The sequence below is a fragment of the Leishmania donovani genome, chromosome 5 (genome assembly GCF_000227135.1).
Source record: "Leishmania donovani BPK282A1 complete genome, chromosome 5".
NCBI classification, from domain to species: Eukaryota; Euglenozoa; class Kinetoplastea; order Trypanosomatida; family Trypanosomatidae; genus Leishmania; species Leishmania donovani.
The window spans coordinates 164,735-182,224 of NC_018232.1; the positions used below are offsets into that span (position 1 = coordinate 164,735).

Here is a 17,490-nt window from a genome sequence, read left to right on the forward strand (position 1 = left end):
ACGGGACAGCGACGAACAAGTTCTTCTACATGTACGTGCAGCAGCTGAACTACGTGATCCGCTTCTTCACGCTGAACCACCCGATCCTGAACGCGGAGGTGGAGGAGATGCTGAAGCAGCACACGCACCTGTTCCTGCAGCACTACCAGTCGAAGATGAACGCGATCAAGACGGAGAAGGAGATCAAGGCGCTCAAGAACCTGCTGTACTCGTGCAAGCGTGCCGTCTAAGCGCGGGCGGCCGTGGGCTTGCATGCTGGAGTGTGCGTGGCAGTGCAATGAGCGGTTCTTAGGGTTACGGCGAAGGTGTCCGACCGCTTCGCTGGGGTTTACTGGTGCGCTTGCTGTTGCGGAAGGTTTCGCAAATCGGAAAAGGCGGAGTAGCGTGAGAGAGGAGCCGCTGTGTGCGTGTGTGTGTGTGTGCCGTGCTGCCCAACGGTGAAGCTGGAACGAGCGCGGCGTCGCCGGTAAACGGGGGGGGGGGGGGGGGGGGCAGGGGTGCGCAGGGGGTTTAGTCTCTCCTCTTTAGGTGTGTGTGTTGTTTTTCCGTGTGTTTGGTCGGAGGATGCGGCTGGTCGCCGTGTGTGTTTGTGGGCCAGGAAAAGGACGAAAAGAGCGGGCCGCAACCGCCCCGTCCACTCTCTCCCTCCTCCTCTTCCTCCTCCTTCCCCTCCCCGGCACGCGAGGCGGAACGGACGGGTATGGAGATAGGCTGGGTGATGGCCGTTCAAGAAGGTGCGAAGGGAGCGGGAATCAAAGGGGTTGGGGGGCGTTTGGTGGCGCTTGTCGACGGTAAGAGCGTGGCATGTGATGGCGGCAACCTCATGGCAGCATCGCACACACATATGCTTACCCTCCCCCTCTTTCTCGACATGTGCGCCGGCGGATGCCCCGCTTTCGCCTCCCTCCCTCTCCCGTTCCCCTCGCACACCCTTGGAGGACCTCTCTCAAGTGTGCGTGCGCTTGACCCTTCTTCGTGTCTGTGTGTGTCGGGGGGGGGGTGATGCTGCGGATGACAAGGATGATGTCCCGCAGTGGCCTGTATGGTCTTCTCGCCCGCGTATGCATCCCCTCTTCCTCGTGTTGTTTCGCTCACGAGTGGATAAGATAGTAAGGCGAAATCGAAGAGGGGTCAGTCTTTTGATCGTTGCGCTGGCGACGTCAACGCCGCAACCCTTCTCCCATCCTTCTTTCTTCGCTGTTTGGGTCCCTCTGCCCTACCCGCTTTCGACCATCATCACCACCACCCACTTGGTGGCTCCTGTGCATGGGTGCTCCATCACCGTTGCCACCCTCTGTGTCGCTCTCTCTCTCGCCCTCCCTGCTGGGTTTTGTGGAGCGTGCGTGTCGATGTGTCGAGCGAGAGAGACGTATCACGGTGCAGTGATGGTGGTGGTGGTGGTGGTGGGGTTTGGAGCAGCGTAGCCGAGGGATGTGGAGGCTTTGAGCGGAAGATGCGCGTGTGTGCGTGAGTAAGATGGGAGGAGGCGGCGATGGTTTCTCGACTCGCGCAGCGCACGCGCTCTTTCCGCTGTCGTCGTTCATAGTTTATGTTGTGCCCTAAGGTCCACCTGAAAAGAGTAGTGTGCGCATAGACGCGTGTGTGTAGGAATCAGTAACGAGCGCACGTCGTCCGAGGCCGGACCTGCGTGTCGGTGGCTGTCAGTGCAGTGCTCGGCGCAGAGGCGCGTCCGAAGGCACGCGTGCACATGGGTGCGCGAGCCTCTCCCTCCATTCGACAGACCGTTTTCCCCTCCAGCCATTGGCTCTCCTGTTAATGAGCGTTGTCGCTGAGGGTGCCGGATAGTGTGGGTCCCGCGCCCAACAGCATCCATCACCACCCATCACGCAGATACTCCGGCCGCTGCCACGAAGGTTAGCGTCCCCCTCCCCTCCCACCTGGCCCACTGAGGCTGCACGGAGCAACTCGTCCCGCTGTCTCTCTCTCTCTTTCGGCATACACCGCACCCATCGAACACTATGATTCGCCACCTCTCCTCTCCACGTCTCCTCCCATATACACACACACGCGCGCGCACTACCGCAGCACCACACGAGCAACCAACGAACGTGACGCGGCGTTTTGCTGTTGTTGTTGTTCACCTACCGACATCCCCTCCCCCAACCACCACCATCCGTGCGCCACGCCACCGCTGCATCGACATCACCTCTTCGAGCCCCCCTCCTCCCCTGGTCGAGCAGCAGTAGCAGTATATACACACGCAAGAACGCATAGGGAAGTGAAAAGAGAGGGCAATCCGACCTCTCTCCGTCGAGGGTACGGAGTCGTCAGCGGACCGCGTGCAGAGGAACGTCCATCGACTGCGCGGCTCCCTCTTCGTCTTTCCGCTCCCCTACCAAGCAAGCGCGCTAGGACGCGCGCGAGCTCACACGCGCACCGGCCTGTAGGCACCCCTCCCTCCCTTCCCCCTCTGTCTCTGTTTCTGTCTCTGTCTGTGTGTATGTGTATGTGTATGTGTCGGGGTGGGGGCGTGTATCATCACTAACCACACACACACTCGCAGCCACTGTAGGCCTGGCAGGCGTTATAGTAGTTCTCGTAGCACTAGTAGTAGTAGCAGCAGGCCCCACCAGTGGTCACTCCGTGCCTTTCTCAATCTCCGCATACGCCTGTCTTCGCATCCTTGTCCTCGGCTAAGTACGTGCCGAGTCGCGGTCGCACAGGCACACAGAGACGGAGTCCGAGTACGAGTGGCGAACGTGGGTCTGCGTGTGTGCATGCAGCAGAACGCCGCAAGTAGCTCCACCCCCACCGCCACTTTCTCTTAGCAACTCCCCTCTGTCTCTCTCTCTCTCCCGCAGGCGCAGCATGGCCAAGGTGGCCTCCGCTGGTTGGCGCTACGCCCGCTGCGGCCCCATCAGCCAAGTGCTAGCCTACGAAATGTTTGACATCACCCCTGGTAAGGAGGAAGCGGTGGTGCAGATGGCAACGGCGCCCTTGCATCGCGTCGACGCCGCTGTCGTGAACGGCACGGCGCTCGGCCGCAAGCGCGTCAACATGGCATCCTTTCCCCGTATCGGCGGGTGCGAAGGTGTGGGCAAAGTGGTGCGTGCTCCGGCAGCTGCTGCAGCGACGCCTTCGCCGGTGAAGGAGGGCGACACGGTGTGGGTGGCGCCGCTGCATGGCACGTGGGCGACGAACATCGCAGTGCCGGTGTCGCAGCTGCATAAGATTGATCCGAGGCAAGCGGAGATGGCGGCAACGGCCTCCAACTTCCTCGTAGCCCAGCAGCTGCTGGATGGCTATGCCCGGCTGCAGAAGGGCGACATCGTCATCCAGAACGGCGGAAGTAGCCTAACCTCTCTAGCGGTCTCGGCGTTGGCCAAGGCCTACGGTGTAAAGGTGCTGACCGCCGCCACGCCGAGTGCTCGCTTCGCAGACGCGAAGCAGCGACATGCGAAGTACGGCTCTGACGTCTTTGAGTACAACGGGGCCGGGTCGCGCGCAATGCAGGCCGCCGTTGGCAAGCGCGGCGCCGCCCTCTACCTCAACGGCGTCGGCGGTCGCTACTTCGACTCGCTTCTCAAGTGCGTCGGCCCTATGGCGCACGTCGTCACGTACGGCGCGCAGAACGGCTTCGGCCTGTTCATCTCCGGCTCCAGTCTCATCTACAACGAGGTCACCATGGCTGGCCTGTTTGCCCCCACGTTCCTGAGCTCGATGTCCTACGGCGAGCGTCAGGCAAAGCTGGAGTTTGTGCTGAGGGCCGTGCAGGAGGCCGGCATCGCCTACCCGATGGCAACGGCACCGTCGCTGGAGAAGCTCCCGGAGGTCTGGGACGACGTGTACGTCAACGGCGGGCGCAAGGCCGTCGTGAAGATGGCGGCCTGAGAGCAGCGCCGCCACCGGTTGTGTTGGCGCGTGTTCATGTCGCACCTGTCCCGAAGTCGAAACGAAAGACACACGTGTTGCTCCCGATGTTGCGGGCGCGGCGCGCGTCGCACCTGTGGTGGGCGAGTAGGACGACGATGCGCTCCTCCGACCCAGATGGGGTTGTGGTGGATGAGGTACACCGTATGGCGCACAGGGGAAGATGGCCATAGGTCTGTGTGTGTGTGTGTCCATTCAAGCACTCGAGTAGACGAGATGACGTGCGCGTGGTGTCCTGCACCGCAGCGGCGGAGAGGGCGATGGTGCGATGGGCAGAGAAAGATGAAGAGAGCGGTTGGGGCAATGATGCGCCCAGCCCACACCTTTGTCGTGTTGTTCCAGAGCACGCGCCATGTCGCTCCCTCGTCGAGTTACACCTCCTCCCCCTTCTTCCTCGGCTGCTGATGGGCCTCCTCCGCTTTCGCTGCACACGCACGCACAAACACGTGCACAAACCTACACATGTGTATAGGCATATAGAAATTTAAGTACACACATCACGCGCGCGACACCGTAGAGGCAGTCTGTCCGTCTGTCTGCGTCATCGCCGTCGTCGTAGGTAGTCTTTTCTGTTGTGTGGCTTCCCTCTCTCCCTCTGCGTCTTTCCGCCCGCCTCTTCTCTTGTTGTCGTCATAGATCGGTCACCAGCCACCCAGCATCCGGTCGGTGGAAGCGCCGACGCTCCCCCTTATCACTACCACCGCCACATCTCTCTCTCTCTCACGTTGTATTACGTACGTAGACGTCCCCACCCAGCGCCTACCGACTCCATGCAACCGAAATTGGTGCTGCCCAGCTCGCAGCCTCTAAGGATCTCAGCGCAGTATCCAGTGGGGTCGTCTTCGGCAGAACCGTCATCATCATCGGCCGCGGCTCGGCCTCGAGGGTCGTATGGCGTGTCCATCGACCCTGCACAAGCCCCGAATGTCGCCGCCGTGGCGGTAGCGACGCCACTGCCGCCACCATCTTCCTCGTCACGACTTCTGCAGGAGATCGAGGAAACCCGTAAACTCCTTCGCACCTTCCGCTCGTTGAAGGAGCGCGGCGCGAGCCGTGCTGAGCTGGCAGATCTTCACCTCCGTGTCAAGGCCCTCAAGGCGGCGCAGCAGTGCCAGCAACCAAATTCCGGCGCATGCAAGGCGACAGCTCTCCCTCTGGCTACGTCCACTACCGCGGACGCAGAAGCTGCTGCAGCAACAGCAGCGGCGCGTCCGTCGCTCGCTTGCTCACCCAAGGCGGCGCCACCATTGCCATGCGTGCACCGTCACGCAGACGTCGCATTCCACGAGGGAGCAGCTGGGTGGACTGCGGAATCAAGCCACAGTTTGCATCAACCTCAGCAGCGAGGCGTCGAGGAGGCGCACGTTGCACATCGCGACGGACGGCTACCGGAAGGCAGGCATCATCATCACCATCACCGTCACCGTCACCGCCACAATGACGTCCGTGTGGACCGGGCGGCATCGCTGTCCATCTCTACGAGCCTATCTACAGCCGCAGCACAGGCTTCGACGGCAGTGTGCAACGGCATCTTTAACGCCGCCAGCAGCGGCAGCGCTGGCGTTTGCAGTGCCGTGGCGCTGCAGCCAAGCACGGCGTCGGCAGTGCCCGGATACCTTGTGCAGATCAGCTCGATCGTCTTTGCCATCGCGCTCGCGGAGGCGCACACGCGTCGTGAGATCGCGCAACGATGGGAGCGCCGGTGGCTGCGGCACTGGGCGAACTTCAAGGAGGAGCGCATCGCCATAGCCCTGCGCCCGCCCACCACAGCGACAGCGGCGCTGTCACGTCCGCAGCTGCAGCCGGAGAGGTGGGCGGAGGCTGCCCCGATGGCGCTACCTCACGAATGGCAGCAGCGGCAACAGGCGGTGTCGCCGGCGACGGCGAGTGTGGAGGGGAGCAGTGTTGCGACAGCCACCGCAGCCCGCACTGTCGGCGCTTCTCTTGCGCCAGTGCCGGCCAAGAGCGTTGGGGAGGCGTTCACAGCTACAACAAGCAGCCCAGCGGTGGCGGGTCTTGAAGAGACGTCGCCGCTCTCGGCCGGTCACCGCAGTGGCGACGAGGCGCACCATGTCGCTGAAGAACAAGAGAAGACGATCCCCGACGTGGACGACGCCGCTGTGGCAAAAGACTTGCTGGCGTGGGCAAGCCCTCTTCCACAGCACCAGCAGCATCCGGCAGCACCGGTAACAGAACAAGAGTTAGAGGCGAGCGCATGCGCCGCTGCTGATGCGACTGCCGAAGCGGCTGCAGCCATGAGGAACGTGGAGGACGAAGAAGCTACCGCGCGCACAGCGACGGAGAGCGCTGCGGCAGAGGCACGGAAGCGTATGAAGATGGCTGAAGTCACAGCGCGCCTCAGAGCTGAGGAGCCGCAGGAGTCTGTGCAGTCATTCATGGCCGCTGAAGCAGGGGCCCGTGTCACCCTCGAAGGCGATGAGGCCCGCTTGAGGATCTCGCACGTTGCAGCGGAGAGGGACGGCGCCCAGCGCGTTGCCCTTGCGGCAGCAGAGGCGGAGTCTCGGCGGAGAGCGCAGGAGGAACAGGTGCGTCAGGAGGCAGCCGCGCGAGCAGCGGCGGCCAAGAGAGAGGAAGAGAAGGAGCGAGAAGCTGCTGCGCGTCGTGCGGCCGAGGCGCAACAGCAAGCTGCAGCAGACACCGAAGCTGCAGAGCGGCGTTCCGTGGAGCAGCAGTGGCAGGAAGCCGTCCGTCTGTCCGAGTCACTTCTGTCCGATCGGATCAAGGATGCTGTTGCAGCGGCTCCGCCGTTGGCTTACTCGAAGGGCACGCGTGCACCCGAACGTCCATCGCGCGATGAGCTAGCAATGATGGAGGACGCACAAGCAAGAGAGGCCGCGGACGCGCAGGCCTGCCTACGTGAGCGGCAGCAAGCAGCGGAGCAGGGTGTTGCGGCTTTCGGCGCAGCAGCGGATGCTGTGCTTGGTGAGTGGATCAGCACGGCAGCGATGGAGGCCGAGCAGGCAGCGTCGGTTGAGGCAGCCAGGCGGAGAAAGGCAGAAGAAGCCGCAGCTCAAGCGAAGGCTGTGGCGCAGGAGAGGGCATCTGCGGCTGAGGCTGCACGCGCCGCGGTCGCACGGACCGAAGACGAAGGCAGGGCTGCACTGACAGCTTCGGAAGAGGAGGTGTGGCAGTGGCTGCAGCTGCAGCACGGAGCTGGCCTTGAGTCGACGCGTCTCGCAGCTCTTGCAGCCGAGGGAAAGGCCGCGTGCCACCGTGCTGAGGAGGAGGCAGCTGCTGCCCGTCTGACGTTGGAGATGAGTGCATCCAAAGAAGCAGCGCGTGCCAAGGCCATCCAGGAGGCCGTGCGCTTGCAGGCGGAGCAGCAGGCAGCTGCGATGACCGTTACGCTGTGCTCCGCCGTCGCCGAGTTCTCCAAGAATCTTGTGGACGGCTGCCTAGCCGAGGCAGCACAGCAGGTATCCGAACAAGTAAAAGCGGCCGCTCTGGAGGAGTTGCAGATGCAACGGCGCGAGAGGGTCGAAGGGGAAGAGGCGTCGGCGCGAGATGACACGTACGGCGACGCGCTTGACGAACTGGCGAGACTGCGCGAGGAGGAAGCAGCCGCACAGGTCCGCAAGCGCATGGAGGTCGAAGCTGTGGCTGTCGCGAAGGAGCAGCAGCAGCAGCAGCAGCAGCGTATGCAAGCGGCTGCGCAGTATTTTCGGATTTGCGAGTTAAGTGAAGCTCTGCTGCTCGAATTCCTGCACGACGCTGCCGCCACCGCCGCGGCGGCACGCACGGCAGCCGTCGCTAACGATCGTCTTGCCGAAGCGTCACCGCCGGCTGCCTTACCAGAAGGGGAAGAGGGAGCAGCGAGCGCTGTCATGGAGGACGGACAGCAGTACCAGCACCACCACCCGTCTGCCGATGACGCCGCTGAAGAGCCGAACGCTCGCGCAGACAAGAGGCAGGGGGACGGCGTCGACAGCCCTGACAAGGCTAACGTAGACACAGCAGCACCGGGAGCCGTGGCCGCTACAGCGTCACTCTCTCTCTCGCCGTCGTCTTCTGCCGGCCCGTCGTCTTTCTTCGTGGAATCCGTCTCTGCGGATGCGACTCCGAGGGCTGTCACAACTGGCGTGCTGCAAGGCCATGCGGTCGAGGGCTTAGGGCTTCTGTCGCCCACCGTTTTCGTGCACGTCGTCGATGGCCTCCTCTCTGATGTTCTCCGTGATGCAGCCATGGAGGCGCAGAGGGGCGGTGCTGGTGCTGTCGGCGCGATCAGCGAGGATATAGCAAGCCGAGCACACGCAGGGCAGAGGGCGAGGGAGCACTGCAAGCCCCTGCCCAACGGCTCCGACGCGTCCTTCGTGTCGATTGGCCATGGCAGCTCGCACTCAACCCTTGGGTGCTCCCCACCGTGGGAGCCGCAGCCGAAGCCTCTGGAGCTACCGCTCGCCCTCGTGGTCCGTGATGCTGCAGGCGACCGTGTGCCACAAGTGCAGTACACGGGGGGCGAGCCCAAGGACTGTGCGGAGGCTGGCGTGGTTATTGGCGGGGCCGGCAACGTCACGGCGTCTCCGGCTGAGGTCTCGGACGTGGACAGGTGCGCCCCACACCGGCGCATCGTCTCACCTCTCTTGATACCATCAATGGACGTCGCCATCGTCAGCACCTCCTCCACTTCGACAGCTTCAGTAACGGACGGAAGAAGAGGCTGCGCTCGCGGCTCCGCTGGCGCGACTGCAACGGCGTCGTCACCGCTGCACTGCTTCTCCACGGCATCCTCGGCCGACGACGACGACGCGGCCTGCAGCTCCCTCACCGCCCCGGGGGCGCCACGCCCGCTCAATCTGCTGCACCACGGTGTTTTGTCTCCGCTACTGTGCCAGCAGCACGGCGGCAACGGCGGCGTACCCCACGATGGCGGCGAGGCAAGCACGCCTGCCGACAGTGAAGATGCGACGGGCACTACAACGGTCGCTGCATTGGCTGATCGGCCCTCGTTATCGGAGAATAGCCGAGCAAGACGGCAGCTTCCAGAGAGCACTGGGACCGGCGACCACGAGGCCGCCTCCGACGCAGATGGAATGCTGTCCGCGGTGGTCGCAATGGACCACAGAGTCATGGGAATCACAGAGGACTTGCGCGCTTTTCAGCTAGACGCACCGCCACCGCCACATGGCGCAGCCGAGCAGCGCGCTGGAGTGCGTATCGCTGCCTATGATACACTCACGGCAGACGCTGTGGCGGCGGTGGCAGACTCTCTGGTGCAGCGCGCGGTTCACGACGCGTCTCTTCTCTTCGACTTTCGGGGGCAGTCGGCAGTGCCGAACACCGACAGCGATCACCAGGAGTCTCACGACGCCGTCAAGGTCGACCACGCAGCGGCACCACCGTTTCTTTTCGCCATCGCTCAGAGCCACGAGCAGGGCACGGCGGAAGGCAAGAGCAGTGACAATGGCAGCGGTGGTGGGACGTCCTCATCCGCTTGCGCCGGGGATGTCGATGCACATACCGAGAAGAGGGCCAGCATCGCGGAGATGGGCTCAGGCTTCACGAGTGGCGACGCTCGGGAAGCCACCCTGCGTGTTAATCGGTCGCTTTCGCCGGCCGCTGCCGCGGTGGCCGTGGAAGGCATCGCTGGTTCGCATGCGCCGCTCGCAAGCCTGTCTACCCTCGTCTCCGCCGTGGCGGCACCAAACGACTTCGTGGCTCGGCTGCGGCAGCAAGAGGCAGAGAAGAAGGCGGCGGCGCATCAACAAAACCGCTACCTCACCAGTCGCGAGCTGGCGCTCGTCGCGGCGCGTTACTTGACGTCGGAAGCGGCCGCAGCGCATGTGATGGAGGTTGGCCCCACCACCACGCTTTCGGCCCGTGCCGTGGAGCTTGTTCTGTCGGTGGGGCTCGTGCGTGCAGCCACACTGGAGAATCGACGCGCGCGCCGCCGCATGGAGAAGGCGGAGAAGGGAGACGGGAGCAGCGCCAGGGGCGATGGCAGCACATCGGGTGGCGGTGTGCTCGTGGGAGAGAGCGGGTCGCAGAAGTTGACCCCAGGCGGTGGAGCTGCCTCAGCGATGATGGACAGCCCGGACGCGCCGCTCCCGTCGCTGGGCGGCGGTGGTGATGGAGGTGGATTTCCGACGGGTACCATCGGCGGGGCAGGCGCGGCAGGGGACGACGAGGGCGTCAATGTTCAACTCGTGCCACCAACCGCACGTTGCCGCAGCGGCGGCGGCGACTTGAGCATGCCTGAGCCTACCGCCTCGAGCGCTGTGGGCGATTTTGCGCACGCGAGCGGGGACGTCAAGGATACGGGCATGAGTGGCGGGCCCACAGATCTGGGGTCCCAGCCCCTGTCACCGCGGTCGTCGTCATCGATGGGGTCCGCCTCTCAGCCGACGACTGGTGGTGGCGTTAAAGGCGCGCTCGCAGCGAATCCAGCGCAGCAGCAGGTTGGGGTGCGCGACAAGCTGCCAGCGGACTGGGCCACCGCGCTGCGCGGCGTGGCGGAGCGGGTCGCGCGCGACTTCATCGACTACGCCTCCCGCCGCGTGCTGCTCGGCCAAGGTGAGGGCCAGTCGAACCAAGATCACCTGCGCACTGCGCGACGCATCCACATCGACGCCCTCGAGGGCGTCGATGTGCCGGCGCTCTTCACGCAAGAGCTGCAGCCGCGCGATGTGGCGCGGCTGACCTCCTACTACGTCGAGCTAGCGACCAACGGGCCGCGTGACCGCGTCGACCCTCTCTGCGCCCCCGCCGCGCTTGGCGAGCACAACATCTTCGGTCACCGCGGCAGCGTGAGAAACGAGGATGTCGCCAGCTTCGGCAACCTCGACGCAGCGTCGGCGAGCGTGTTTGCGCCACCGACGCGGCCCCGGTCCCTCTTCGCATCCTCCCACCTCCTTCCATCGCACAAAAACCACCTGCTGTCGGCAGCCACAGCCATTCACGTGCGTCGCGCCGGACTGCTGCATCTGGTGCTGGAGCAGTGCCTGTCGAACGTGCTGCATGACCTGGTCGGGGACACGGTGGGCTGGCTCTGGACCGCCTGTCTGCAAGCAGCACCGCCGGGAGCCGCACCGAATGGCACGCAGTAGCATCTCCCTCCCTCCCATCATCTCTCTCTCCGCACTGTCGTAAGCACAGCCGCACCCGCACACTCGGTCACGTCGTTCTCCTTCAGTCGACTTCCGCTGGACCTCACCGTGGCACCTCGCCTCTCTCGCCTTCGCCCACCAGCACATCCGTTACCTCCCGACTCTTCGGCGAAACACGCGACGCCACCCCGGGAGCCGCACCAAATGATAGAGAAGCTGCAGAAGGAACATCGGATGCACGGGAGGGGTGGGTGGGACCCAACCCTCTCTGGAGGGGCTCTCGGCGCCGCGTGACGCGCGCATTCGCACCTGCACTCGAGGCAGGAGAAACGGTGGCCGAAGCACGCAGACGCTCTGCTGACGCCGCGCGAGCACAGATGCACTTGTGTGCCCTACATCCCTTCCCCCCTCTCCCCTCCCTCTCTTGACAGCTACGCCCCACGCGTGAGGAGAAGCTTTCTCAACCAGCGGCACAGATACGCACACATCCGAGGAACTCTTCACAGCTTTCCGCCTTTCTCTTCTCTTGCCTTCTCTACCGGAAAGAGTTCAGCATGGACTCCTCTGCCGGAGGCGATGCGGGTGTGGTCCCCAGCAACAGCGTCGCGAAGGCGCCTGGAGTCGGCGCCAGCTCGAGCAGCGCCCCGACGGACCCGTTCAAGTATCTTGCAGAGCACATCCACAAGCGCGTTGCCATCTCGCTCCTGCCAGTCGACGACGACGACGGTGCAGTGGTGCGTGGCACCTTGCTGAGCGTCGATGACCTCTGCAACGTGATGTTGCAGCACTGGTCAAGCACAGGCGCAACTAGGCTGGACAGCAGCACTGGAAATGGCCGGCAGCAGCAGCAGCCCCGCAAGCGCGCTCGCCTCGACGCTGCTGGTGGTGACGATGCGGAAGAGAGTGTGCGACTCATCCGGGGTGCGCAGATCGTCTCCATCTCTCTCCTGCCGGTGTAAGACGGTGTGCGTACGAGATCGAAAGCACGACATGGCTGTGTGCGGCGGCAAGTCTGTCCTATGCCTACACATCACCTCTACACTCTACAGCTGTGTTGATCGCTCATGTCTCACGCTGCGATGAGCACGGTTCCAGTGGATGCTGCTGTTAGCGAACCTCGGCATCGCTGTGCGCACTGCCAAGGAGCACAGGACAACGGTGGAAAAGGGGTGGCGACGATGCTGCCCGTGTGCACGTTCGCGTGTGAAGTCGACCCAGACACAGGCACTTATGCGCTCCTCCATCTCTACGCACTGCGTGTGGTGGACCTCGTTGAGCGAAACTTGCATGCACACCTCCGCATGCGTCTCCTCCCTTGCTTTCCTCGTGAGCGCCGCGCCGCGTGAAGTGAGCGCGTTCGCGAGGTGTGGTCTTGGGCGCGTGGTAGGGTGTGAGTGTGGGTGGGCAGGAAGGAGGAGGTCAGCCCTTCCCGACACCCCCTCCCCCTCACCCCCACCCTCTCCGCGCGCAGTTGCGCGCTTGCATGCTCGGCCACGGACGAGACACACATTCATTTCCGTTCACGTGCCCTTCATTCGTTCATCTCTCCCTCTACCTCCCTCGCACCCTCCTTTTTGTACTCGGCGTCTCGCCCATGGCGTGACCCACCCACGCCTGCTGACGCGGATGACGATGGTGGTGTGGCGCTGCGGTGCCCGGGGACGACGACGATCACCGTGCACGTGTGGTGGTGCTCGCGTGCTTTTCGAGACGCATCAGCAGTCGCAGCGTCAGCGCGCGCGCCACCTCCTTGGCCCCTCCCCCATCCGCTATACGCACTCGCATATCCATCGGCACCGAACCTACGCGCAGTGCAGCGCGAGACCATCTCGCACACACATACGCACAAGGCCTCTCCCGCACTCTCCTTCCCCGCAGCCATCGAGCGTCACCACCGCCTAGAAGAGGGAGAGGTGTCCCTATCGTGTCCTATCCACTGCGGCAAAGACCAAAGAACCGTTGGGGGTAGTCGACGCGTTCGCAGCAAGCATCCCCTCTCCTGGCCCCGCCCACCGTCCTCTGCACGCACCCGCACACGCGCAGGCGCACGGCGAGGGAGAACACGAGCGAGAGAGTCGCATACGTACACATAGAAAGAGAAAGGCAGAGAGATCGACGGCTTGCACTGGTGAGCCGACGACGAGATAGAGACAGACAGGGACAGACAGATATCTCAGCGGTCTGCGAGCGTGGCGCGTTGGGCGGGTTCGTCTTGTTCGCCTTCCTCACCCAGCCTCCTCCCGGCCCCGCCCCTTCTCGCCTGCCCTCTTCTGGTGGTCATCTCTTAGCCACTACGACTGTCATCACCACCGAGTCCACTCCATGCACGTTGCGGTGGCACCGTCGATCCTTCGCGCGTCCGCAGAGGCCATGCGGAGCAGCGACCCCACGCCGGCGCGGCCGACAGGCTTCCAGCGCTACCAACGCCAGCACAAGGTGGGCGAGGGGTCCTATGGCAAGGTGTTTCTGTGCACCGATGTCGTCGAGGGCGGCACCGTCGCCGTGAAGACGAGTCAGTGGAACTCCGGCGAGGAGGGCCTCTCCGTCTCCTCGATTCGCGAGGTATCACTCTTGAAGGAGATACGCCACCCAAACGTGGTGCGGCTGCTGGACCTCTTCACGGAGGAGAAGAAGCTCTGTATCGTATTCGAGCGCATGGAGAAGGACCTGCGTAGCGTTCTGTCGACCCGGCAGACCCCTATCGTGGGCAGGAAGCTGAAACACATGATGTACCAGCTTCTGAGCGCCCTGCACGCCTGCCACAGCCGCCGCGTCGTGCATCGCGACATCAAGCCCGGAAACATTCTTGTGAGCGCCGACGAGCAGACAGTGAAGCTCGCCGACTTTGGTATGGGGCGTGCCTTCGGCCTTGCCCTGCAGAGCTACACCTATCGCATCGCCACGCTCTACTACCGTGCGCCAGAGGTGCTGCTCGGCGATCGCTACTACCTGCCCTCCGTGGATATGTGGTCTATGGGGTGCGTCATGGCCGAGCTGGCACTGCGCCGCGCTCTGTTCCGTGGCGAGGGCGAGTACTCGCAGCTCATCACCATCTTCGGTATTATGGGGACGCCGAACGAACGCGTGTGGCCTGGCGTGTCGCGGCTGCCGCACTACAACGCCGAGTTTCCAAGCTGGGTGCCGACGTCGCTGGAGAAGCACATACCTACCCTAGATCCGGAGGGGATAGCGTTGCTGAAGGCGATGCTGCGGTACGACCCACAGCGCCGTATTACCGCGTTGCAGGCGATGCAGCACCCCTTTTTTGACGACGTGCGAGACGAGTGCGAAGCTCGGTTGCAACAGCAGCAGCCGTAGCAGCAGCACTGCCGCTGTAGTTGTGGTTGGGGTGGCTGCCATGACTTCGGCATCTGAGAAGCCTTCTAGCTGAGGTAGAGAGTGCAGCAGCACTTGTGTTCGCGAGGGCAGGGGGAGGGCAGAGGGCGAAGGTCGCAGAGGCGTAGGCGGTGAAGCGAAGACGACACAGACGGCGGTTCAGTTCTTTTCGCTCGTGTCGTAGAGCGCGTCGCAAGGCCTCTCACGCTTCTCTGTGTGTTTGGGGAGAGAGGGAAGGAGGGGAGGGGCGGTCTGTGTGTGTTTGTACACAGACGAGGTCCGTTGCGCGGCTGCCCGTTTATCTCTCCCCTCCCTTCCCCTCCCCTCCTGCCAAGGCGGGCGCGCCCTTTCGTATGACGGGCTCATCATTACCATTTCTATAGAGCTCTTTAGCGCCATTCCTCTTGTTTTGGGGGGTGAGTGGGGGGAGGGAGGCGGCGCGCGTGCAGGGGCGTAGAACTTGTCCTCCTCTCTCCTACCTCCTACCTCCCCTCCCAATCTCCCTTGTCGCTCGGTAGGCACACACACGCGCCTCCGCCGCGGAGCATCTTCTCGTACTACCCTTGTGTTGGAGGGTGCGGTTGCCGGTGACGCTGAGATCGCGAACGACGACGCACACAACTCGCGACAGGAGCTGAAAAGGGGAGGCGGAGGTGGGGGCGGAGACGCCAAAGCCTACCGATACGCAGAGATGAAGCGCGCCAGGACGCATGCTCGGTCCTCGTCACCACCCTTCCCTTCCTTCGCTGCTCTTTCTCTCTCTTATTGCGTTTTTGAGAGCGACGGCGGCGATCTTCACGGGCGGCTCCGGTCCAGTCCGCCGTCGTATGATGAGGGAGGGAGCGAGGCAGAGGAAGGGAGGCGGGGAGAGGGTGTGAGAGAGACGCGCGTTTGGGTACCGGGTCTACCTACTGTTTGCGGTTCCTCGTCGGGGCCGAAGGAGCAAGCTCTTCGCAACGGCCATCACTGCCACTGCCACTGCCGCCCTCTCTCGCCAGCACGCCGCTTTTCGTTCTGGCTGCATGTTCCTCGCTTGGTCTCCTGCACGGACTACGCTCTTTACCATCCCCATCCCTCCGTCTTACTTTCGCACTCCGCTGCACAGCGTCATCCATCCATCACCACTGCCGCTGCCGCCATCACCACCACACGACCACCACCCATCCTCCTGCCTCATCGATCACCCCGCTCTCGCTGCTCACTGCCTCCCCTTCCTCGTTTCGTTTTCCCTGCTCGATACACGCAAGCGCAGGCACGCGCATATATCGACCGTGTCGCTGTTAGCGTCATCTGTTGCTGCTCAGTCGCGTCCGCGCCCCAATGGTTCTTATCGCCTCCTGCAATGCGTTGTACTTCCCGCGCGAACCACGGGATAACGTACTCAAGGTGCGGTGGAACGCGCAGGACGCGCCGCTCGAGCCGAACACGAGCGTCATCTTCAAGGTCAAGTGCACGGCGCCGCACCTGTTCCATGCACTGCCACGCTACGGCGCACTTCTCCTTGCCGACGCCACCGGGGCCGCAACGCCGAGCTCGAATCAGACGACAACGATCACGTTCAGCCTTCGCGAGAGTCACGGCGGCGGCGCTGGGGAGATTTCCCCGACGGGCGTGAGCCGGCAGACCGCGCCGACGACAACGCGCACATCGCGGGCCTCGAGCGCCACGCCCGGCGGCCCAGCGTATCAGGAGCGCTTCGCCATCGAGTACGTGATGATCAAGTCGGAGCCGCTCGCCTTTCAGCAGATATCGAACAGTGTCGCCGACGCGGCGCAGCTGACGGAGGTGGTGAAAAATATGTGGTCCCTCGTTGCCTCCGGTGCTATCCCGCGGGCACACCTCGGCGTTCAGGCCGGGATCAACCTGAAAGTGTACATGGAGAACGTGGTGCTGCAGCCCAGTGACCCGGCTCCGAGTGGCGGCAACGAGGCCACGAAGGTTGTCGTTCCGCCCGAGGCCTGCCTCGTTCTGCCGACGGCGTCGGAGCGGCAAGGCCGCAGCGTCCACGACGTCACCCACCCTGGCCGTAGCCGGCCTGCTTTGGACCCATCCCCGCGGGTTTACAACGGTGGCGACGGTGCAGACCACCTAGGCAGCACCTCCTCCGTCTTCCGACGCAAGCCCGCTGATGAGCTGCGTGCCCTTCGTGAGGAGATCAATACGATGCGTCGCGAGTCCGCCACACCACGCAGCGCGGCCGGCGGCAGTGTGCGCAACAGCTCCTCGCCGTCTTCCAACACACCGAATAGCAAGCCGCGTGGGCACGAGGGAGCTGCAGCAATGCAGCCGCTCCCCGCTCATCGTGCTGCCGGCGCCAGCAGCTATGAGGACCTGATTATGAAGTTCGACCTGGGTGGCGCAGCGAGTCGAGCTGGTGCCCCAGCTGCGCAGAAGAAAGAGGGCCTCAAGGTGTACATGGTGCTACTGCTGATGTCCGCCCTGTACGTGTGCCTGCTTTTCATGCGTCGCGGTGCAACACACGCTGAGGGCGTCAAGAACGGCAGCGGCAACGGCGCGGATGCGGCGGAACAAAGGTACGCCGTTCAGCTATCATCGAGGGAGGTGCAGATGAGGAAGTAGCGGATGCACACGTACACACACGTCGACGAGCGCGTGGGACGGTGGAGGGGCGCAGGCATGCAGGCGCGGGCGCGTCGTCGTGCACAGGAAGCTGTGTGAGAGGAGGGGCTCAGAAAGCGGTAAACGGACGCAAGTGCACCTTCACCGTGCTCCTTCCATCTGTCTGTGCGTCTCCGTCGGCGTGCATCGCCTGCTACCGCTGGCGTCTTGCCCTCTCTCCACCGCCGCCGCACACGCACCCCTCACTTACACACACTATCGGCATCCGATCGTGTCGTTCCACCGTCTTACGGGTGAAGTCAACGCTGATGTCGCGTGTGGGGGGACGAAGCTCAAGCGTGCAAGGGGTGCGTGCGTGTCGCTGACCTTGTGAGCTGAAGTCGATCAACGATCAGACAATGTGGACCACGGATGATGGCGTACACCTGACGAGAAGTTGTTGAGGGGGAAGTTGGAACGACGATGCCCGGGGCCGAAGGCGGAGGTATCGGACTCTGCGTTGCACGGTGCCACATGAGTGCGCAAGTGCATAAGACCTGGAACGCTCCCCTCCCCCTTCACGCCCTCTGTTCTTTCCGTCTTCGCACAGGCCACACATGCGCGCCGGCGCAGAGTGGTG

General features: G+C 63.6%; 5 protein-coding genes across 5 annotated transcripts; all 5 read left to right on the forward strand.

The window, feature by feature from the left end:
• Nucleotides 1-2,829: 2,829 nt before the first annotated feature.
• Nucleotides 2,830-3,852, forward strand: LDBPK_050520 (nuclear receptor binding factor-like protein; the record flags this gene model as incomplete). The annotated part of the gene is made up of 1 exon (XM_003858191.1): nucleotides 2,830-3,852. One exon carries the CDS (start codon nucleotides 2,830-2,832, stop codon nucleotides 3,850-3,852), a length of 1,023 nt encoding a protein of 340 aa, XP_003858239.1.
• An 809-nt stretch (nucleotides 3,853-4,661) lies between these two features.
• Nucleotides 4,662-10,955, forward strand: LDBPK_050530 (kinetoplast-associated protein-like protein; the record flags this gene model as incomplete). Its single annotated transcript, XM_003858192.1, has 1 exon — nucleotides 4,662-10,955. The coding sequence occupies one exon, from the start codon at nucleotides 4,662-4,664 to the stop codon at nucleotides 10,953-10,955; it is 6,294 nt and encodes a 2,097-aa protein (XP_003858240.1).
• Nucleotides 10,956-11,509: 554 nt separating this feature from the next.
• On the forward strand, nucleotides 11,510-11,914 carry LDBPK_050540 (hypothetical protein, conserved; the record flags this gene model as incomplete). The annotated part of the gene is made up of 1 exon (XM_003858193.1): nucleotides 11,510-11,914. One exon carries the CDS (start codon nucleotides 11,510-11,512, stop codon nucleotides 11,912-11,914), a length of 405 nt encoding a protein of 134 aa, XP_003858241.1.
• A 1,411-nt stretch (nucleotides 11,915-13,325) lies between these two features.
• On the forward strand, nucleotides 13,326-14,273 carry LDBPK_050550 (protein kinase, putative; the record flags this gene model as incomplete). Its single annotated transcript, XM_003858194.1, has 1 exon — nucleotides 13,326-14,273. The coding sequence occupies one exon, from the start codon at nucleotides 13,326-13,328 to the stop codon at nucleotides 14,271-14,273; it is 948 nt and encodes a 315-aa protein (XP_003858242.1).
• A 1,338-nt stretch (nucleotides 14,274-15,611) lies between these two features.
• LDBPK_050560 (hypothetical protein, conserved) lies at nucleotides 15,612-16,871 on the forward strand (the record flags this gene model as incomplete). Its single annotated transcript, XM_003858195.1, has 1 exon — nucleotides 15,612-16,871. One exon carries the CDS (start codon nucleotides 15,612-15,614, stop codon nucleotides 16,869-16,871), a length of 1,260 nt encoding a protein of 419 aa, XP_003858243.1.
• Nucleotides 16,872-17,490: the final 619 nt, after the last annotated feature.